Genomic DNA, 22,573 nt, shown 5'->3' with positions numbered 1-22,573 from the left:
CTCTTTGCTCAAAACTCTCCCATATATATTTTTTAAGTTATTTATTTTGAGAGGGAGAAAAGGGACCACAAGCAGGGAAGGGGCAGAGAGGAGAGCCAGGATCCCAAGCAAGCAGGCTCTGCGCTGTCAGCACACAGCCCGGCCCGATGCGGCGTTTCAGTTCACGACCGTGAGATCATGACCAGAGCCACATCAGGAGTCGGCGCTTTAACCGACAGCCCCACCCAGGCGTCCCCAATCTCTCCCATATTGTAAACACACACACACACACATATATACACGTAGTGGTAACTATGTAGAGAGGATGGACATGTTAATTAGCTTGATTGTGGTCTTTTCACATTGTGTATGTAAATCCAAATATCAAGTATATCTTAAATGTATACAATTTTTATATGTCTAAGATATTTCAGTAAAGCTATCAAAAGAGATAAAGAAAACCTCCCATAGTTCCCCATTAGTCTCAAAATAAAAGCCAAAATCCTACTGTAGACTCTGAGGCTCTAGGTGATCTGCATCCAGCACCCCCCCCCCCCCCCCCATCTCATCTCTGTCTATTGTCTCCTTTGCAAGTGCTTTTCCAGTCTTGGTGACTCCATGACCAGTTCTAGTACCCTTCTGGTTGGGGGTTTTGCCTTTGCCATCTCCTCTATCCAGAATTCTCTCCACTGATTTCTCATGGCTCATTTCCTAACTTCAATCAGATCTCAGCTCAAAGTTCATCCTAGTCACTTATTCATTTGTTCATTCCAAATGGCAGGCACTGTGGAATGAACCAGAAAACAAAACAAAGTCTCTGCTCTTGTGGGGAGGAGAGCACATTCTACTGGAGCGGAAATACACAATAAAATAAACATGGTGTTGGGGCACCTCGGTGGCTCAGTCAGCATCTGACTCTTGATTTTGGCTCAGGTCATGATCTCACAGTTTGTGGGTTCAGAGTCTGCTTGGGAGTCTATCTCTGCCCCCACCCCATTTGCTCTCTTTCTCAAAAATAAATAAACGTAAAAAAATAAGAATAAACATGGTGTCAAGTGAAACTGCTATGAGAAAAACAGCCTAAAAGTATAAAGGGGTTCTACATTTGATGGGGTGCTCAGGGATGGCTTTGGGATAAAATGAACTTTGTTTTTGCTCTACTGCTAACCAATTATGTGGCCTGGGGTGAGATTCTTCACCTTGCTGAGGCCATTTGGTTTGTGAAAGGAGTTCACAAGGTTCAGTGGGATGATGCAAGTGGCAGGGTTGGCAAACCCTACTTCCTTATGCATATGTGAGTGATTTCTGAGTCCCATGAAGGAAAAGGAAACTCAGGAGAGGAGCCGTGGGCTGACATCCTGATGCTGGCAGGCTGGGTCTGCAGACCCAGCGGGGGTCCTGCAGGACCAGTCAAAAGGGTCCTTGGCTTCCCGCAGGAAGGAAATCAAACAGGAGCCAGCAGTAGGTGAAAGCAGTTTATTGAAGACAGAGAGAGAGAGAGAGATAAGGACTGGGTGTCTGGAAGACTTGGAAAGGAAAAGACCATGAGTCTCATCTTTTCTTGGGGTCTGGGGTTTTCACTGGCGATTGTACTCTGTGCACATGCCTTCTCAGGCATCCAGGAACTGGTCAGAACAAGGATAGGGTCCTTCTTAAGCCACTCGTTCCCTGAGGCCTGGGGTCTTGGCGTGGAGATATCTAGGGCCAGTAGTCTGGAATAGGCACTTGATGGCCTGCCGGGTCATTCCTTAGATATCGCCTATTGTGCTGGAAGACTCCAAAGATATCATTATCTCTTTGTCCCTTACAAGGAGAACATGGGTTTTTGCATTACGAGGCATGTGTTGAGTGGGGTGGGAATGCGGGGTCCTAGCAAGAATAGAAGCCAGAAAAGAAGCAAAGGAAAAACACGGCTTTTTTCCCTGGGGTTCCTTCAGTTTCCCTGTCTCAGTCTGAGTCCAACTGGAAGCAACCTCCCAACCAGTACTATGGAAAACGGCTATGATTGCTGCAGAGGCTTGTAGGAGAGCCTAGGACTAAAGTAAAGAAAGAGGGCTTCCCTGTGGGATGCTGATTCTAGTGATTTGGAGGTCTCATTGGGGAGGGAGGAACAAAGCCCAAGCTCCAATCAGCCGGGGTCCCCGTCCGGTACCTCTGAGTTCCATCATTCGAGCCGGAGTCGCCCGTCAAGTTTTACGTCACTGGGATCAAACCAATCACGTCTTTAAGTGCACCAATCGGCGCATGCTTACGGCGGAAATGAGGTCGCCCCAGCCAATGACAGGGGCCGTACGGCGGAAGTGTAGAAATGGTCTCTTGGGAAGATGGCAGCCTCAGTCCGGCCACAAGTTGATTGGCAGGTGCGGTGACCAGAGGGTAAGCCTTACAACCCAAGCGGCTGTTTGGAGGCTGAGGCACGAAAGAGCTGCGGGCCGAGCTCAGGGAGGGTTCGGAGGCACTTATATAGAGGTCTCCGGAGAGCTAGAGAAAGGGCGGCTCCAGAGGGGGCGGTGCGGCAGGCGAGGTCTGGCCGGAGAGCACGGACGCCCGGAAGGGGCGGAGCCTGCGGCGGGGCGGGTGGAGCTTTTGGAGCTCGGGAGCCGGGCCAGGAGACGAGGCCCGGGTTGGGAGCAGCTAGGGGCAGGGTTTATGGGGTGGGCGTGACCATGAGGTGGGGCCTGGGGCGGGGCCTAAAGGGACCCGGGCCGAGCTGGAGAGGGGAAGGGTTTGGGGGGACTGGGCCTGGTCTGGAGGAGCCTCATCTAGCGGGTTTCCGACGCGGCGGCGGCAGCATCAGACCAGGCCCTGTCCCCCGATCTCATTCCGACCCCTTTCTCCTCTCTCGCTCAACAGCTCTAGACTCCAGGCCCTGTCCCCTGGGCTCTGCCTTCGGATGTCCCACCGTACACAGCCTGCATGCGCCGTGGGGCGCCCCAGGACCAGGAGCTGGTGGGCCCGGGGGCTCCTGCGCGGGGGTCCCGGGGCGCCCCTCCTCCCTCGGGACTTGTCCCGGTCCTCGTCTTTCCCCCGGACCTAGTATTCAGGGCGGACCAGCGGAGTGGACCCCGGCAGCTGCTGACCCTCTATAACCCCACGGGAGCTGCGCTTCGCTTCCGAGGTGAATGGATGGGCACCTCATGCTAGGGATCTGGGTCTGGGGGCAGGACACCAGGGGACTGTGTGGGGCTGGAGGAGTGTGATGAGCAGGGTCAGATATCCAACTTTGGCAGACTGGAAGAATCAGGTCCTGTGCTCTGGGGTAGAAGGCAAGAGGGACTCTAGTGTCCCTCCCTGGGCAAGCTTGTGTAGGGTCTCTGAAGCAATGGTCGGTCTGTGTGTGCATTTATCCCTCAGTTCTGTGCACAGCACCTGCCAAATATACGGTGTTTGACGCAGAAGGATACGTGAAACCTCAATCCTGCATTGACATGTGAGTTGGGATGGTTGAGGGGACTCGTGGGAGCCAGGGGTTGCAGCTACCTTTGTCTGAATTACCGCGCCCATGCCCTAGGGCTCAGACCTGGGTCTCTTCAACCTTTTCCCCCACCTCTGTCAGCATCCCTAAGGGAAAAGCTCCTGGGAAGTGGGCCTGGATCCACTTGGATCACTGCCTGTCATTCACTTCCTCACAATGGGCCTCTCTCCTATTTTGGGACCAGTGTGATTCGCCATGTGGCCCCCATTCCCAGCCATTATGACGTCCAGGACCGCTTCCGCATTGAGCTGTCTGAGGAGGGAGCTGAGGGTCGAGTGGTGGGGCGCAAGGACATCACCTCGATTCTGAGGGCCCCAGCCTACCCTCTTGAGCTTCAGGGACAGCCTGACCCAACGCCCCACCCAGGGCCTCCTTCCTGGACAGCACCACCCACGGCCAGACACTTCCCCGAGAGTGAGTTGGGGGATGGGAACTTGAGTTCTTGAGCGTTACCCTGGAGATGCACCCAGTTGGAGTGGAAGGGGTCTTCTGGTTCAGTCTTTTGCTTTTTGGCAGAAGCATTCCTAGGAGTTGAGATTTCATATCAGGTTAGGCAAAACACAGACTTTTGTAGCTTTCCCTGGTTTCTGGCCTCTACTTAGAGGGAAAAGTTCTCCCTTGGCTCTAATTTCAGTACTTCCTATCATGTGCCAGCTTAGTTCAGTTCAATATGAAACCCATACTGAAGCACTATGCTGTACCAAGTTGTGGGCTGCATATGGGAGACAGAGTTCCTTGCCTGACAATCTTGTCCACAGGAGTCAGTAATGAAGGCAGGGTGAAGAGAAAAATATGCTGAGGGACCAGAGGATAGAAGGTTTCTTGTAACTGTGGGGACAGAGGCTCCAGGGAGGAGAGGACACTTGCAGTATGCCCCCTGGAAGGCAGTAAGAAATAGACACACCTCCCATCTCCAACTTTCATCCTGGAGGACGGTGGACTGGGCAGGAGGGAGGCTGGAGCTTCTGATGAGCCAGGTTTGTTTCCCAGACCCCCATCCACAACTGGCCACCAGCTCCTTCCTCCTCTTCTTGCTGACGGGCATAGTCTCTGTGGCCTTCCTGCTGCTCCCGCTCCAGGACGAACTTGGCAGCCAGCTGCCCCAAATCCTGCACGTCTCCCTGGGACAGAAGTTGGTGGCGGCCTACATCTTGGGTGAGCACAGTAGTGGCCAGGGGCGTGGGGGCCATGAGGAAGGCTAACAGAGCCCCAAGGCTGCTCATTCGGTCTTGCTCTTCTGTCCTCCTCCTCCAGGCCTCCTCACCATGGTGTTCCTTCGGACCTGAGCTCCCTGCTCAACTTTTACCCACCTCCTGGGGCAGAGATGTGGATGTGTACATGAGACAGCCACTGTGATGCCCCTGCTTTGTTTCAACTCCTACTCCCTCTTCTTCCTGCCCAGCCTCTCTCCCCAACTACCCAGGGATTTGTATTCATTTTCCAAATTGAATAAAATAAATTTTTGAAATTAAACTAAGAAATGTAGGAAACAAGCCCCTTTCTTCCCACTTCATTCCTCCAGTTCCTCCTCCCATCCTCAGGGGACTTGGGGCAGTGAAGGGACCCAGTGAGGGTTCTAGTCCTGGTGCTGCACCGGAAGAAAAACCTGTGTGACCTTGAGCAAGTCATTGAACTTTTCTGAGCTTCTATTTCTACTTCTAAAATGAGGGAATTGGGGAAGTAGACTTTTTAAAGGTCCCCTTTAGCTCTAAAATAGGGTCCTTTCCCTAGGCTGATGTACTTAAACAACAAAGAAACAAACAAATGCTGCCTAATTCCACCTGCTGTAGGTAGACATCCAGTTTCAGTCCTTTTTTTTTTTTTTTATTAAGTTTCATTTATGTATTCTGAGAGCAACAGAGGCAGCATGAATGGGAGAGGGGCAGAAAAAGACGAGGGAGAGAGAGAGAGAATGAGAGTCCCAAGCAGGTTCTGCACTGCCAGTGCAGAGCCCAACATGGGGCTTGATCTCATGAAACTGTGAGATCATGACCTGAGCTGGATGCTTAACCAACCAAACTACCCAGGTGCCCCATCCAGTCTCATGCTCTTGAGCCATCAGAGCCTCTTGCCAGGGTTTCCTAGATGCTTCCAATACCCAGAATCCTTTTCTGCCTTTTTGACCCTTTATCTGCTTTTGTCTCTTCCTTTATGACTTCAACTCCTGTGAGTCAGAAACACCAAGGTCCCTGCCAAGACTGGGGAAAATGGGATTGCCTGACATAACTTCCAACTCAACCAGGCAGGAGAAACTAAGGCACAGGAAAAGAATAGGATCCTCGAAAGGTAGGTGTCCAGCCCTCTCTCAGATGCAGGGCAAGGGAGAAGAAAGGAAGAGGGGCAGCCAGTGACACTGGCAGATCGTTGACTGGGGCAAAAATCAGCAAGACAATGTTAAGACAGACTCCGTCTGTTCTCTGCTTGTTGTCACATCTCTAATCCTCTTGCCTCCTTCTAGAAGGACCTTACTGATGACATACCCCCACTCCCCCAATCCAGGATAATCTCCCTATTAGTTTACTAGGGCTACACAGACGGGGGTGGGGGGGCACTTAAACACAAATTAATTTTCTGACAGTTCTAGAGGCTAGATGTTCAAGAGTAAGGTGGCAACAGATTTGATTTCTCTGGAAGCCTCTCTTTGGCTCACAGATTGCCCCCTTCTCACCATGTCTTTACATGGCCTTTCCTCTGTGTGTGCACATGCCTGATGTCTCTCCGTGTCCAATTTTCTTACAAGGACACTGATTGGCTTAGATTAGGTCCACCCTAATGGCTTCATTTGAACTTAATCACATCTTTAAAGGCCATGTCTCCAAATACAGACTGAGATATTGGGGGTTAGGGCTTCAACATATGAATTTGTGGGGGGGGGGCACATTTCAGCTCAAAATACTCCCCATCTCAAGATCCTCAACCCAACCACATCCAAAAAGTCCTTTTTGTTGGGCAAGGTAACATTCACAGGTTTCAGGGATTAGCACATGAACATCTCTTTTCCAGATTGCTATTCTGGACAAGGTGAAGGGCTGAGAAACCACTTTCGGAAATTTGTTCCGGACATTATGTCAGAGAAGCAAATAGTCAAGGAGCATCTGACCCTGGTCCAGGCTCCTGAGAACCCACCAAGTCAGGCTCAGGGGGCGTAAGAGGGGGGGAAGTTTCATCCTGGAACCCAGAGCCTGGGGCATCGCAAGCTGTACACTAAGAGGCCTTCACTCCCCAGTGTCCTGAGGCGCAGGGTAGGACCTGTCCACATCAAGAGAGGACCGAGTAGCCCAGACACAGGCCCTAGTATTTATGCAGCTGCCCTTGAGTGAGGGCCAGGGCTGCCGCCACCTGAGATGTGATTAAGGGTAAAGTGGTGCAGGCAGCATTTACACTTCCCTGCCCTCCTGCAGCTTCTACCTTGTTGGACAAAGACTGACCAAAGGGGACCCACGTGGAGAGGTCCCAGGGTGGGTCAGTCTAACAGGTGTGTGTGTGTGACCCCTGTAGTCTCCCAGGGCCTATTCTCAGGAGGCCCCATGTTTGGGGGCTAATGCTCTGTGGTCACCACCTTGAAATTCTTAATTTGTTTTACCTTTGAATTTATGTTTTGGGTCTACGGCCATGCCACCTTGAACGCGCCCTATCTCATCTGAATTTATGTTTTTGGAAGGACAGTCCGATGGGACAATGGAGAATGTGTGGGGGTTCTGCCGCCCCTGGTCATGTTCTTACCTGCCAGCTCCCTGCCCCCACCCAGAGACAACTGGTACCCTCCTTTCCCAGCAGGGGCCTGGCCCCAGGCACAGGAAAGTTCCAGGTCATGGTCAGGGTCTGGCACGTGCGCCATCCGTACCAAGGTGTGGAGCAGAGCCCCAGTGCCTATGGGGTTCTGCCCCAGGGTATTTCCGTCTGAAGATCCGGACATTAAATAGCAAATTAAAATCCACCATACAGGTTGAAAGACGGTAGGAAAGAAAAAGGTTTGTTCATACCTTTTGAACAAGAGGCCCTGAAAATAATGTATCCATCCCTGGTCTCTGGAGAAGCTACAGAGCCAGCTCTCCACCCACGATGGTCTTTGGAGAAGGGCCCTCCTTATTTCCTTAGGCAGCATCCTTACTTCCTCAGGTAACAGAACAAAGTTTTCCCCATGGAGACAGCATTCCTGTTTGCATCCTCTTTGGCCCCTCTGCCCAACCCTTCCCTGTCTCAAGGGAGGGAGGATTGGGTGGAGTGAGGGTGAGGAAGAAGCATAAAAGTGCTTATAAACAACAGATGCCACCAGGTGGTTTATTAAGGTCCAAACCCCAGCCCCTCCCACCACAGACCACCTGTTGGCTATAGGCTATGGTTCCAGTCATTCTCCCACTAAGAGGACTGGTCATGTCCCAGGACCTAGGAAACCTTCCCGAGTGGTCTCTAGGTGTGGGGGCCCCTTTCCCGAAGGGTAAAGGGCTGTGATGAGGGAGCGGATGCGGCTCTCTGATTAGCTGACAGTAATGCCGACACATTGTGGAAGTCACTCCTCACCTACTCCTACATTTCAGGGCCAGGGGTGTGGGTGTCTGCGCAGGCATCTCGGCTGGGCCCTTTGCAAGGACGGGAAAGGCTAATGAGAAACCGGTCAGCAGTGAGAGGTGGCACTAGGCACCTCTATCACCTAGAAGTCGCTCAAGCGGGAGAGCAGGAGCTCTCGGCAGGGGCATATGCTCGCCCTGCCCACCGCGGACCTCAGAAGTTGTTATCGATGTTCCAGACGTCCCCGCTAAGTGCGTTGGCTGCCCCCTGCAGCGTCCAGGTAAGCAGGGCCAGCTGGCGTCGGAAGCGGCTCTCCTGGAAGCCCAGGCCGGGAGCCACCCCGGAGGAGGCAGCCCTAGGGTCTCCGGAACCGTGGGAACGCAACAGTCGCACGTGGTCGAGCAGCGCGTCCAGCGTGTGGTCTCCGTGGCCCAAGAAAATGTGGCGGAACGGGGAGTCGGCCGGCGACACGTACTGAGACAGGAAGTAGAACTCCACCTGCGCCGAGAAGGGGTCGTGTCGGGTGGGGGTTCCGCCTGAGCGCGGGGGCCAGACTCGCGTAGCGAACATTGGTGAGCAGCTTCTTTAAGTCCCACCTCCCTTTGTCTACCCAATCGGGGGTAGCCATTCTTTGACGTCACCAGCAGCCGGGTAGGCAGCGTCCTCCTACTGTGTTTTAGATTCTATCCCATTCTATCCCTCTGGCCTCCAAGCCCGCATCTACGCCCTCCCAGTCTTCCGTCTTCACTCATTCACTTACCCAGCTAAAGCCTCAAATAACAGTCTATGGTCCTGCTGTTCCTCACTCTCCTACACCCCAGTCATTCCCCCTCACCGCCGCCAACGTCCACATACCAGCGTCAAAGGTCAAGGGGACAGGCCAGTGCTAATGAAGTGCCTGACTCTGTCCTTCCTCTATGACTCAGATGCTGATCATCTTTCTTGAGATGGCCTCACTCCCTGCCCAGTTCTCCCACCTTTCTTCCAGCCTCTCTGGGTTCCTTCTGCTCCCACGTATGGGCAGGCCCAAGGCTGGACCCCCACCCTCTGCTCCTCTCCTTACCTACAATCTGGTGTTCTTCAAGCCTGGCTGCTTACTAGAATCACCATCGCGTGGGTGCCACCCCAACAAAATTGGAATCTCTATGGGTGGTCTCACACGCTCACATCTTTTCAAGCCCTCCATGCCCCTGACTGCAGTCACGACCTCATGGGGATAATTGCCAAGTCTACTTGACAAAAATCATCCACTGAAATCCTGGCCTCCACCCTTCTGGACCTCCCCACCAGGTAAGGGGCACCTGGACACAGCCTCACACCCATGAGCACCAACTTCTTCTAAAACCTGACCCTTGCACCCACAATCCCTCATGAGTGCCAGGGTCTCCCCAGTGCCAGCCTCTCAGCCCGGAAGGTGTGTTCATGTGAATGGGGTGAGCTCAGACTGCCTGGTTTCTGATTTTGGCTCCACCACTTACTACGATCTTGGATAAGTTATCATTGTACAGTACTAGCAACCTCACAAGATTTGGGGGGTCCTGTGAGGGAAAACGCAGTCAAGCCCTAGCACATGGCAGCCCTCGAGAAATGGCAGCTGCTATCATTTTCCCCCTCCTCTTCCCTTAACACCCCGTCTGTCCATTTTCCTTCCAAATGTCTCCCATCATTCCAGTCCCCTCACCCACAGGTGGTATTTACTGCCACTCTCATCCAGAGCTCAGCCATCACTCCATTCATTCCCTCTTCACCATGGATGGTCTGGCCAAATCCTTCCTAAAACTCTGTTCTGCCCCCACCACCTCCCTGTTCAAACACCTCCCTAATTTCCTTGATGCCCAGACCCTAAAAATTCAAACTTCTTTTCCTGGCATTCAAGGCTCCCTTGATAGGTGATCTCTCTCCCACAGTTTGGTGCTCCTCTCCCCTCTGCTTCTCCACAGACTTCTGTTCAGGTTCTGCTGGTCCATGCCCTGCTCCCAAGGACAACCAGGCCTATCTCACTGCCATACCCTTACTCTGGATGTCTCTACTCTGAATGTCTTTTGTCTGCACCAACCCACGTTCTGTTTGTTCCTCTAGACGAACCTCACAGTCTAAAGCAGGGGTTAGCAAACTTTTTCTAAAAAAAGCCAGGTAGCAAATATTTTCGGCTCTGCAGGCCATATTGTTTCTGTTGCAAACACTCAACTTTGCCACCATAGCTAGTACAAAAGTAGCCATAGAGAATATGAAAAATCAATGTGCATGGCTGTGTTTCCATAAAACTTTATTTGCAAAACAGGCAGCAGGCCAAGTTTGGCCCACTGGCTATAGTTTACCAACCCCTGGTCTAGAGCAACAGAATTCCCTGGGTCTGGCCCAGCCATGTTGCTGGTTCTGAAGTTCTGAATCTTTTACTCTCCAGCCCTGAGTCTGAATCATGCCCCTGGCATACAGGGTGCCCTTCATTCCCTGGGGGGGGGGGGGGGGGGGGCATGTGGCAACTTGGGGGAGTGGGGTGGGTGAGGGGGAGTAGCATCTTTTTGTGTTCCCGGAGTCTGGCACAGCAGGGATTAAAGCAAGATCTGTGAATGAGAATGAACCATGCGTGTCTCAGTGGAAGGGACAAAGGGAAGGGGAGATGGAGAGGTCAGGAAGTAGGGGAATAAGAGAGGAAACTGAAGAGAGAGAAGGATGAGAGGGATCAGGAGAAAAGAGCAAGGATGAAAGAGCCAAGAGGGATGGGTTTGCGAACAGAAACAAGGGGTAAGTGGTGCCAAGGGAAACAGGCAGGGTCACAGGAGGGAAAAACAAATGGAAGACATGTCCCAAAACCAAGGTCCTGCATACACTCCGGGTTCCCTGTCCACACCACACTCAAGGAGGATGGTCCTGCTTAGAATTTTGCCCTGTAGACTTTTTCCCATGCCCACGGCCCCTACTTATCCCATTTCCCGAAATCAAAGCGTTGAGTTCTTGGGAATAAATAAATGGAAGAAAGTGGAGAGGTTGGAACAGGAGACAGAGCGTGAGTTGGGAAGTATTCAAAATGAAGTGGGAGGAATTGGCCAAGGAATCAGATCCTGTAGAACTTTACGTGACACTTCCCCCAGGCAGCTTCTCTGGGTTTCACCTATCTTATTACCAGAGGGAAGAGAGCTCTCCTTGCTCTGAATTTCTTAAGGCTTTACCCCTCCTGGCCATAAGCTTGTGCCTCTTGTACTGTGGACGATCGTGGACATGCTTTTTCTCTCCAGAGGAGAGGAGAGGAGAGGGAGGCAGTGAAGGGCTCGGCGCAAGGCAGAGGAGTCCCAGGTCTGCCACGCGGTCTGCCACGCGTCTGGCCCTCCCTGTCCATTTCATCACTTTGCGGGGCCTGTCTCAGTGGTCGCTCCAGCCTGGCCGGTCTGTGAGCGCTGTCCATCCAGGACTGGGAGCGCCCGGAAGACAGGGACGGAGCAAAGGCGGAAACAGGGGAGAGGAGCACAGGGCGAATGGGTCCTCGGAAGGGTGGCTCCAGGCCTTCAGGGAAAGGGAGAGGGCGCGGGGGCGGGGCCTCACCCGCATGATGCGCACGTTGTACATGCGCATCAGCCGTTCATCGCTCTCCTCTGAGCTGTAGATCTCCTTTCGCAGCTTCTCAGCTGCCCGGATGTAGTCCCCCCGCGCCGAGTACACCCACTGGAGGGTCAGCCCGCGGGCCTGAGGATGGAGACGCAGGCTGGGGCCGGACGCAGGGGCCAGGACCCCAGCCTAGGGTGGGGGTCCAGGTGCTGGGGAATGGGGCTGAGACCCTGGGGCTGGCAGGACTAGGGGGTATAGTGGAACAGAACAGTGGGAGAAGGAAGAAGATCTGGGCGGTTGGGAGGGTATGAGTTGGGTCCTAAGGGGTCTAGGGGTCTAGGGCAAGAGTAAAAGGACCAGGTTGTCAGAGGGGACTAGACCCTAAGGATTGTGGGGAAGAGGGGCCACACCTCTGGAATGGGCAGCACTTTGGGGGGATATAGCGCCCCCCCCACCCCCAGAAGCCAGGAGCAGGGTTGGTATCTTGGACCTTGAGGTCCCCAGAGAACTCGTTGAGGCTGCCGATGTGCTTGAGGACTACATCCCCGTAGCGGCCGAAGTCCAGAGGCAGCAGGTGATCGTGGCTGAGCCTGATGAGGAGTTGCCCAGCGAGCTGGGCCACAGCCTGGGCCACCGCGGGCAGGCGGCCCCGCAGGACCCTGTGTAGGTTCTCGTATGTGTCATCCTTCGTGTGCAGGAACGGGTATGCCTGGCCATCCTGCGGGGACAGGGTGCACGCTGGCACAGGGTCATTGTACAGGCAGGCTGAGGGGATGCTGCTCTGGGACAGGGCCAGGAAGTCTCACCTCCATGAAAGAGAACTCAACGGCAGGGACCCCCGCAAAGGCCGTGAAGGAATAGGCACTGCTGTCCATGGGCAGTGGCTGGATCCTGAGAGTGAGCAGGTTGGAGTGCTCTGTGGGTTTGGCTCCCCCCACAAGATGCCCTCCCTTGCTCCTCACCCCAACTTACACCTCAGCATCCCAGCTGTGATTGTTGAACATCACCTGCTCATAGAGGGTCTGCCCACTGTGGTTAGGAGAGTCCACCTGGAGGCAGGGTAGGGGGCACCGGTCAGGTAAGGCCCTGGCCACCACCAGCTTCCCTTCATCCCCTGCTCCTGGCCAGCTCTTGCCTGCTTCAGGATGTTCTCTATGAGGCTGATCAGAAGGGGGCTGGTCTTGGCCTGGAACTTGTCATCTCCTGCAGAGAGGGAGGAGAAGGGATGCCAGGCTCAAGGCTTGGCCCTGAGGGCAGGGTGGACCAGAGGGGGCCCAGCTGGTCACACTACCCCCACTCACCCAGCACTGCATTGTCCAGGCTCACATAGACTACGGCTTTGAGGTGCAGCACACTGAGGTAGCCCTGTGGATGAGGGATATGAGGTTTAACCACCCCCCCCCCACCTCTTCCCACTGCCTGACTCCCTGTCCTGGACCCCACATTACCTCTAGCCACTCTGTGGAGCCCACGCTCCCAAAGTCCCCTCCGTCCCAGCTGATGAAGAGAAGGCTCCTGCGAGGCCGGAAGCCTGGAAGCAGAGTGGGTTGGGAGCATGGGCTCAGCTGAAGACCAAGCAGAGACACCATCATTGTCTTCCTCTGTCCTACTTCCCTGGGGTCTCTCCTTTCCTCCCATCCAGCCCCCAGCCCAGCCCACCTCCCCTGGTCTGCCCTGACTCAACTATAACAGTGATGGAGATGGCTTTCGTATGGAGTCTCCTGCGTAATGCTTCACTCAGACCAAGGACTATTATTACAGTTGACTCTTAAACATGGGTTTGAACTGCTTGGGTCCACTTACATGCAGATTTTCAACGGAGCGGAGGGGTCTGCACCCCTAACCCTGGCATTGCTAAAGGGTCAACTCTACTTTCATGTTTAGATGAGGAAATGGAGGTAAAGTGACTTGCCCAGGGCCATGCAGCTGGGACATGGAGAAGCCAGGTTTGGCCCAGGTCTGAGTGGCCACTCTCTAGCCTGTGCTCCTGACTGCCTCTCTGCCCTGTCCTGGGCTCAGACCACAGCCCCAGCTACCCGGCCCAGGCCTTGACCTTACCATTGCTCACCATGGAGGAAAAGGTTCGCACCAGCTCCAGCAGTATGGCCGTCCCCACAGCAGACTTGGCTGCTCCTGGGCCCCACGCATCCCTCTGCGCCCCAATGACAACATAGTGATCTGCAGGAGGGGAGGTTTGGGGTCTATGTCCTTATACTGGCAGTACCCAGAAAGCATCTGGGAGGGTGTGTCACAGGGCCTCATCACCATTTCTTAGGCCTCTCAGTCTCCACTTCCCAGCCCTGCCATCCCTGCTGTCCCTAAAGTGACAGCACCTCTTCTGCTTGGCCCTGCCTGGATGGCCTGCTCCTTCAGCAGGGTGCTTGGAGTCATTCTGGATTCCATCACCTCCCTGGTCAGCCATGTCCTGCTGTTTGACAAGTCCTGACAGGTCTTCCTCCTCTACCCCTCTACCCCAACCACCCCCCCCCCCCAACCCCGGTTTCTCATCTGAGCTGCCATCACAGGCTTCCCTGTGTCTCTCCTCAGTGTTTGTAGATATCACACTCTTCAGCTCAGTAACCCACTTTGATTCGGGGGCGCCTGGCTGACTCAGTCAGTTGAGCATCTGACTTCAGCTCAGATTGTGATCTCATGGTTCATAGGTTCGAGCCTTGCATCAGGCTCTCTGTTATCAAGGTGGAGCCCGATTCTTCTGTCCCCCTCTCTCTCTGCACCTTCCCCGCTCATGCTCACTCTTTTTCTCTCTCTCTCTCAAAACTAAACATTAAAAATAAAAAAAGAACCCACTTAGATTCCTACTGCTATCTGCATCTAGTTAGGCTCAATATGTTCGTCTGCCTAACCTGAACTCCTTTTTATGCTATGACATCACCCAAAGCACACTTGCTCACCTCCTGTGCTAGGGAACTCACTACTGTGCTGAACTGCCCATCCTGTCTCTGCACAGATTTGACCATGGGGTCTACTCATTGCCACCCTCCTTGGTCCCAGATCAGCCTCAATTTGCCAGCCTCCCACCCTGCTAACTCCTGCTGCCCCCTCCCCTGGGCACCACCCCTGCCCACTCCCCCAGGGCCTCCTGCTCCAGCCCCATTTCTAGTCCAGGTTCATGAGCAATGGCTCCCCTCCTGCAGGCTGTGGGTGATGCTGGGCAGGCTAGCACACCTGGCTCTGAGCGGCCCTCGATGCAGCCAAAGATGTTGCTGATGGGGGTAGAGACCCTGTGGTTGTTGACCCCTAGATGCAAGCCTGGCCCAGGGCCCAGGCGATAAGGGGAGACTGGGAGGTGCCCCTGCCATTCCTGGGGGGCCACAGGGCCTTGGAGTTTCCTGGAGAGGGGTGGGGCAGAAAGGGTTGGAAGTGGCAGAGAGGCCCAGGCTATAGAAGAGCCCAGAGCTCCCCCTGCGCTCTTTCCCTCCCACCCTCTGGTTCCAGCTCGACTTCTGCAATGTGCCTCCTGCCTTGGACAGTTGTGCAGGTTAGGTCCTCAAAGGTGCCCAGAGGAAGTGGGTGTGATATCCAGCTGGAGTTCCACTCACTGGATGGCAGGCACTGGCATGAGGCTCTGCCCACCCAGAAGATTCATCTTTTTCTAGTTCACCCCAAAAGACTTTACAAACTAGTTCCCTCTCCCTTCCTCCTCCCCTCTTGGTCCCCACACGCCCCTCACCTCAGCAGGAGGGAGGCAATGTCCGCACTGATGGGCTGGGCTGGGATGTTAGGGAGGCCTGAGGACTGGACTGGAGGGAACTGGGTTTGATTAAAGGAAGGGAAGCCAGGCGTGTAGGGGTCCCCAGTTCCCAGGTGCACCTGTGAGGAAGGGGATGTCCACGCTGAAACTGTGAGCTGGGCTCCCAGGAGTAGCTTACCAGCATCATCCTAGACAAAGAGGTACAGTCTTGGGACCCCAGGAATCCACCGCTGGCTGCCCCCAGACTCACATGTCCATACACAGCCCTGTGGCTGGACAGGCCGAGCTTGTGTGGGTCCTGGGAGAAGTCTGCGGAATCAGGGTATATGAGCACTCCTCGGGCCCCAAAGTCCTGGGCACTGGCCACCTGGGGATGGGACATGGGTAAAAGGCTCCTTCTCCCAGAGAAAACCGATTTATAAGGGCAGGAGAAGGAAGTAAAAGTAAAGTGGAACTGCCTCTGCTCTGCTATTATGAACCCAGAGAGGCTGTGGGCACCCCCCACCACCCTCATCTTCCCACCTTCGCACAGCAAACCTCACCTTGCTCCACATTCTTCCCTGCTTGTTCCCCATCCCAACCTCCTGATTTTGTTCCCCACCAACACTTTCTTACCCGCTTGGTTCTTTTCCTCTTCTGACAGCCTCCTAGAGGCTTCTCATCTGCTGCTATCCTATCTTCGCTTTCCCCAGCCCTGCGCCCTCCGCGCTCCACTCCATCCCCCATGCAGGGACCCTCACCTTCTGGGCAAAACTGATCTCCCCCAGGCGCACCAGCAGGAGGCGCCCCGCCGGCTCCACGCCCCGGGCCCGCAGGTCCTGCAGGTCCTCTGGGCGCCCGTAGTGGGCGTACACCAGCTCTCCCTGGGAATGAGAAGGGCTGTGAGGCGCTGTCTCCCCGTCCCTCCTCCGCCACCCGGGAGAGGACGCTCGCTGCCCCCGTCCTGGGGGCGGGACAGGGGGCGCTCACCGTGGCGTTGCCCGTGGCGCTGTAGGGACAGTAGACATCGTGGTCCTCCAGCTGCAGGGGCTCCCCGAGCTTCCCAGCCGCCTCCACCCAATGCAGGGTATTGGGATGAGCCCTGAGGAGCGGAGGTGGTAAGCGCCCCCCGCGCGGCCCCCGCGCGGCCCCCGCGCGCCCCCCGCGCACTCACGGGTCCGGGAACTGCAGCCCCACGTAGTGCGTATCCATCCAGACGTGGTCCAGCTTTTGGCCCAAGAGCGCCACGCGGATGTCCTGAGCCAGGGCCGCCATGCCGGCCGAGCCAGCCACCCTTTTCCGAAGGCTGATTTGCCTGAGCGGGAAGAGGTGGGATTGGGGCGTGGAAGGGGAAGAAGGGGACTTCTGGACGCCTGGAGGAGAGGGAGGGAGGGGGGCTGATGCCAGAGACGTGGGGTCGCCCTGGGGCCTGGGCAGTGACGGACTCTCAAGTCTCTCCCTGACTCGACCATTACCATCCATCCCATTACCACCCGGGCTGCCAGCCAGCGTCTCTAAGGCCTCCTTCCTCCTTAGCTTTCTTGGTATCTTGTCCACCATGTCTTAGGTTATTACTGGCTCAATCCAAACTTCCCGATTTACTGCCTTTCCACACATATGCATACTGTCCTGTGCTTTGCCCCACATATGAAAAACACTTTTCTTCCAAAGGGCTAACTGGGCGGATGTGGCCCTCCATCTCCCCCACCCCTCCACCTGAGTCTCACAGAGCTATCTTAACATCGTGGTTCCAGGTGTCATAGTGGGGCCCCTTGTCTTGGAGACCTCACCCTGTCGTCTTCCATAGTCACCGCCTAACTAGTGAGCCTGTTGTCACCTGAGCTTCAGGCATGGCCTCCCTGACAACAGGCTTCACCTGCACCCTCTCCAAGGTGGACAGACTCCTCCCTCCTCAGCATCATCATTGAATACCCCTCTACCTTTCGCCTTGGCAGAAACCCAGCTGTCCCCTGAGACGCCGGGTTCCTATGGGGCTCTGGTTCTTCTACCACCTGCACTTGCAGTGGAGGCAGGCCCCTGGCTCCACGGTTGGAATTTCTGGCCATTACTGCTCTGGGAGAACTCTCTTCCTTTGAAGCCTGGACCATCCAGCTCTCCCACGCTCTGCCCCTCTTTCAGACAATCGGTCACTTGTCCACTTTCATCAAGGACTTTGGTACCTGGCATATCATTTTCATCTCCACTAAAGAACTCCACCAAGTTTCTGCACTACTTCAAAATCCACATGCAGGGTCACCTTAGTCTCAGCCTCCACCCTCTGAGCTCTCGCGAGGACCACTGCACTCCACGGTCTAAGTGGTTTTCTCAAGACCATTCCTGCCTCCCACTCCGCCCCCATCCAGGAGCTCAAGTATTTGTTTGAAACTGCATCCATCAGTGCATTCATAAAATAGATGATGCATAACAGTAAATTAGATGTACACGCTGCAATATATAGACCTTGAAAACATGGCGTTAAATTAAAAGAAAAATTTATCAAAATTAAAAACACACTAGAGAGACACTAGAGAGAGATGTATCTGAGTAGTGGGTCTTGGAGTGACTTTTTTTTTTTTTTTTTTACATTCCTCTTTATATTTTTCCACATGGCTTAACTTTAAAAACAATGAACATAGAGGATGTTATGCAAACATTAAATGTTTTGAAAATTCTACTTATCCATGTAGAACATTCCATATATGACAAAGCTATGTGTGTATTTAAAGGCGCACATCAAACACATCAGATGAGGTGCTTCTGGGTGAGGAGACGAGGGAGGAGGGCTCAGAGTTAGGGAGGGAAATTAAATAAGAAAATCTTTTGCTGAGGACACTGAACTACTGCCCCAGGAGTATCATGAACTCTGTTCTTTGCACCAACCTTAAAAAACAAAGCAAACAAACAAACAAACAAACAAAACCAAAAAAAAAACCACTAAAAGCTCCCCCTACATCTGATCATGATACTCTGTTGTTTCAAATTCTTCATTTCTCTCTCTTTCCTCTTAAAATCCAAAGCAGTTTGGGTAGCCATTAAGGCCTTATATGACCTGAGCCATATCCACCTTGACACTGCAGCTCCCCATGACCACAGGTCAAAATTCAAGCCCTGTGATGTGCCATTAAAGACTTTTCTGGGTCTGTCCTGTCTGGACCCCTCTGTAGTCATTCAGACAGCCAAATGGACCTTCGTTCACTTCCTCCAATAGGCCACCATTCTCACCCCAGGCCCTCTGCACCTGCTGTTCTCTGGCCTAAAATGCTTTTCCACCTTCTCTTGGCCTGGTGAACAACTCACCCCTTGGGGTCAGCTCCTCACTTCCTTAAGGAAGCCTTCCCTGACCCCCACTCTAAGTCAGATCTCCCTGGTTATAGTCATTGCAATGATGCTAGTAACAAATACATAGTCAGGAATGTGATTATTAGTTCACTATTGATTTCCCCCAATAGACTGAAACCTCCATAAGGACAAGGTCCAGACTTTTGTTCTCTGCTCTGTCGCCCCCACCTACTACTTAGCCTAGCACTTGCCACACGGTAGGTGCTCAAAAATATTTGGTGGACAAACAAATGAATGACCTCATCAATGTCACTGCCAGTTCAGCCATTTACTTCCCTGGTCACACCCACACTGCTCTTGTCATTACCCAGAATTCCGTCTCCAGAATATTTATCCACTGAGGATTTACTGAACACTAACTAAATGCCAGGCACTGTGCTAAGTGTTGGAGATGTCAGAATAAATAGGACACAATTTATCAGATAAATGTTAAAAGTTCCAATATCCCACTCTCTGACTAGAGCTTTCCAGGTTCCAGCTTGCTCCCTGACCCTCACTATACCTGCTCTTCAACCACATTGAGTACTCCAGACTGTCCAATTTCTCCAAGCCTCTCTGCAGCTTTCCCTTCCTTCTCCATTCACCCTAGAGTCATGCATCACTTCATCGCTCGCTCCCCCTCACTGCCACCCTCTTGCCCTCCCCACCCTCTGATGACATCCACAGTGCCACACCTCACCCTGCAACCTGGCAAACCACTTGTTCAGTCTGTACCCAGCCGACCGAGTGTTGCCCAAGAAAATAAGAAGCCCTGGGGCGCCTGGGTGGCTCAGTTGGTTAGGCATCTGACTCTCGATTTCAGCTCAGGTCATGATCTCACTGTTTGTGGGATCGAGCCCCTAGTCCAGCTCTGTGGTGACAGCCCAGAGCCTACTTGGGATTCTCTCCCTCTCTCTCTGCCCCTCCCCTGCACTCTCTCTCTCTCTCTCTCTCTCTCAAAATAAATAAAAATTAAAAAAAATAAAAAGCTATCTGGAGTCTACAGCAAAGTTCATACTCCATAACAAAGTAATATAAAAACATTCCTGTGAAAGTCAGGAAATAGGCATATCTCCAGTCATCATTACCTAAATTCACATCCTCTAATGCGATAAGCAATGAAAAAAGACAGAAAAGGTATAGACATTGAGAAAGAAGCTATACATCTCTCACTAGCTATAGCTTATATGACTTTCTACTTAGAAAACCCAGGAGAATCCACTGAAACCACTATTCCTGACCAAAGAGAGGGCTATTGGAGGCCTGACCTCTGAACCTACCTGGGCAGCTCCTTCCCAATAGGGAAAGTGACCTCAGGAACACAAGAGAAACACTGGCCTGCTTGGGCTGAGCTTCAGGCCTGCATGGTCTGTATCTGGATGGCATCTCTCACAAATTAGAGGGAAGGTCTATGCTCACAAATGCATTTGCTTGCTCATTTTTTCAGATTCCTTAAAATGTCCCTTCTCAGAAACCCCCAGAGCTTCCCACAGCCACAGGTCAAAATCCAAGCCCTGTGATGTGGCACTCAGGACTTTTCTGGGTCTGTCCCGCCTCCTGTCTGGATACTGGACCCTTCTGCTCTCACTCAGAGAGTCAGCTCCCACATCTCTTAAGGGTGCCATCCTCAGAGCCAGAACCCCTCTGCAACCTTATCTCTGGGATGCCCCCCCCCCTCCCCTCAGCTCCAAGTGCCTGACATCCTTCCCAGGACCACTCCCAGGGAGGCCAGGGAGGCAAGTGGAAGGCCTCAGAAGGGGCCCCACACCAGAGTCCTGGGCAGAGGGAAGGAGGCTGAGTTCCGGCAAGGCTGACCCTTACCTGATTGTGTCCTCCAGGTGCCCCTCCCCCAGGAACCTCAGGAACATGGCCTGGAGGTCGCTCCAGTACAAGGTGCCCTGGTGGGAGTCTGGGCCCGGCTCATAGTTTATATCCTCGCTGACCACCAACACGTCATCCCCGCATGTCTGGCAGGACCCTCGGAAGGCCACATAGCCCAGAAGGAAAGCTGGGGGATGGCAAGATGGAGATGCCCTTGTAATCCCCTCTGGATTCCAGAAATCCATCCCCAACCCAGGCCCTTCACTGACGGGGGAATGGGGTAGGGGATGACTCTCACCCCCAGTGAAGATCAGCAGGGTTGTCAGGACCAGGTAGGGGGCAGCCCTTCGTGCTGTTGCTGCCCAGAGTCCGAGGTTCTGCTTCCCTGCTCTGGAGCCCAGGTCAGGGCCCCTCAGCTCCATAGGGCAGAAGTGGATGGGTGGCTCAGCCCCCTCCTCCCCGTCTTCCTCTTCCTCCTCCAGGCGCCACTGCTGGGTGCCCTCCACGCGCTTGTAGATGGTCTGAGAGGGTCGTGGGGACAGCCTTTGCTGCACAGGGCACGGTGGGCATGAGATTGGGAGAAGAGGCGTGGGGGATAGGCTAGGATCTGGCAATAACAGTCAGTGACTATGGGGTGCCAGAGGAGCACAAGGCAGGGGAAAGGGTCCTGAGAGGCAAGCTGCAGGGGAAAGATGGAGGTGGGGAGGGGAGGGGCCAGCTTTGGGGTTTGGGAGGGGGCTGAAGGACCTAGAGAGAAGGCCTAACGTGTCCCCCAACCCCACTCGGTCTTACCGTTCTGTGAAGTAGACCCCAAAGCCGCTCCATGCTCGTGCCCCCTCCTGAGCCTCGCCGGCTGTTCCCCCAACAGTGATAAACCGTTTGTGGGAGCCCCAAGAGGGCCCCTTATCAGCCCTGGCAGGCAGCCTGAGCCTAGGCCGTTCTTGTCCCCCCCCCCCAAAGGGTGGGGGCACAGTCTTGGCCTCAGTCCAGCCTTCCAGATATGAACCCCCAGCCCAGGCCAGAGGACAAGGGGCTGTGCCCTCCCCTGCCAATCCCTCCACAGTCCCACTTCCGCCCCCTTCCTGCAAAACAATCAATTTTTTTACCTTGGGGCAGACTTTGGCCTCCTAGTTCCCATCAGGGGTGGGGGAAGGGGATTGATGGCTGGGGAGGGCAAAGATAAGGATGCCCTCTCCTGCTTCCACCCCTCCCAGTGTCCTTGGGGACCCCTTCCTAAGCTCCCCACTATGAAAACCTCACCCCCTCTCAAGTCATCTGGCTTGCAGGCCCACCAGTGAGTGCCCAGCCAGTCCCTGTAACACATTTGGTTGGCTGGGGTGATCCTAAGCTGAAGTTGCCTAAGTGGTGTGACCTGGGGGTTGGTCTGGCCATGTGAATGCCTATCTCATTGGAATCAGGCTGAAAAGTGGGTCTGGGGCTCCTGCTAACTTCTGGGGAGAGAGGGGCATGGGTGGGAGCATATGGTCAAGTAGGACCAGTGAGTGCTCCATGTTGGGGTTCTCCTGGATCTGTGAGTCAAGGCCCACCAGGCATTGGTGGGAAGTGTCCTGGTCAAGGCCTGGGCAGAACTGGGTGATCTTCAACAAGTCATGGTCTTCTCTGGGGCACCTGCGTCTCTTTGGTGACCGGAAGACATGACTTCTACCTCTTTGGGGTCTGGGCACCCCTGGAACACATCACGGGCACAAACTGCTAAGTTTTACCCACAATTTCACACATGGGATGCAGGTCCTCAAGCCCTACCGAGGATCCCAAGTAGCTCTGGAATAGAAGTGCTCAGGGGCCTCGTGTCGGGTCTCCCTTGGGAAACCTCAGCTCTTACCCAAATTGGGAGAGAGGCTCAGAGCTGCTGGGGCGCACCAGTGCCCCAGTCTCCGCCCCATTCTTGCCACCGCCAAGAGCCCGGAGAAGGAAGACGAGGCGCAAGCCGGCTCACCTGAGCTGCAGGTCCGGGGGGGCTTAGGCACCGCCTCCCACCTGAAGCCCGAAACCCCGCCCACCTAGGGCCCGCCCCAGCCCCGCCCCCCTGGCGAGCCCTCCGCTCCGCCCCTCCCCTGCCGCGGGGTCTAGTCTCCAGCATCCGTTTCCTGCCCCAACTCGGCTCCTCGCTAGGGGCCCACTAGAGCGAGTCTGCTGTGTCCTCGCTACGGGATCCTCCCTGGGTCCCCCTTGAAACCCGAGGCTTCTGCGGCTCCTGGATCTCTGTCCCCATCCGC

At 54.3% G+C, this 22,573-nt stretch overlaps 2 protein-coding genes across 10 annotated transcripts; one reads left to right on the top strand and one right to left on the bottom strand.

Moving 5' to 3' along the window:
• The first annotated feature begins 29 nt into the window (after positions 1-29).
• On the top strand, positions 30-4,935 carry MOSPD3 (motile sperm domain containing 3). 4 transcript variants are annotated; one of them, XM_053213499.1, is made up of 6 exons: positions 30-2,339; positions 2,833-3,097; positions 3,334-3,409; positions 3,639-3,868; positions 4,445-4,609; positions 4,709-4,935. In XM_053213499.1, the coding sequence occupies exons 2-6, from the start codon at positions 2,896-2,898 to the stop codon at positions 4,738-4,740; spliced, it is 705 nt and encodes a 234-aa protein (XP_053069474.1). In that variant the 5' UTR covers positions 30-2,339; positions 2,833-2,895; the 3' UTR covers positions 4,741-4,935. The 4 variants fall into 4 exon arrangements, with proteins under 4 accessions (XP_053069474.1, XP_014941221.1, XP_053069473.1 ...); XM_015085735.3 differs by having other exon boundaries at positions 30-2,355; XM_053213498.1 differs by lacking the exon at positions 30-2,339 and adding an exon at positions 2,532-2,602.
• Positions 4,936-7,704: 2,769 nt separating this feature from the next.
• TFR2 (transferrin receptor 2) lies at positions 7,705-22,327 on the bottom strand. 6 transcript variants are annotated; one of them, XM_053213485.1, is made up of 19 exons: positions 22,294-22,327; positions 21,129-21,189; positions 20,635-20,884; positions 20,337-20,523; positions 16,372-16,512; positions 16,188-16,299; positions 15,959-16,081; positions 15,469-15,585; positions 15,198-15,337; positions 14,693-14,856; positions 13,575-13,684; positions 12,955-13,071; positions 12,808-12,871; positions 12,642-12,709; positions 12,479-12,555; positions 12,313-12,397; positions 11,997-12,224; positions 11,504-11,644; positions 7,705-8,461 (listed from the first exon to the last, which is right to left on the bottom strand). In XM_053213485.1, exons 2-19 carry the CDS (start codon positions 21,159-21,161, stop codon positions 8,177-8,179), a joined length of 2,442 nt encoding a protein of 813 aa, XP_053069460.1. In that variant the 5' UTR covers positions 21,162-21,189; positions 22,294-22,327; the 3' UTR covers positions 7,705-8,176. The 6 variants fall into 6 exon arrangements, with proteins under 6 accessions (XP_053069460.1, XP_053069459.1, XP_053069461.1 ...); XM_053213484.1 differs by lacking the exon at positions 22,294-22,327 and having other exon boundaries at positions 21,129-21,426; XM_053213486.1 differs by lacking the exon at positions 22,294-22,327 and having other exon boundaries at positions 20,635-20,857; positions 21,129-21,426.
• Between the last annotated feature and the right edge of the window lie 246 nt (positions 22,328-22,573).

Source organism: Acinonyx jubatus, chromosome E3 (genome assembly GCF_027475565.1).
Source record: "Acinonyx jubatus isolate Ajub_Pintada_27869175 chromosome E3, VMU_Ajub_asm_v1.0, whole genome shotgun sequence".
NCBI lineage: Eukaryota > Metazoa > Chordata > Mammalia > Carnivora > Felidae > Acinonyx > Acinonyx jubatus.
Note: the sequence above shows the minus strand (reverse complement) of the source record. Positions and strands in the feature narration are given on the sequence as shown.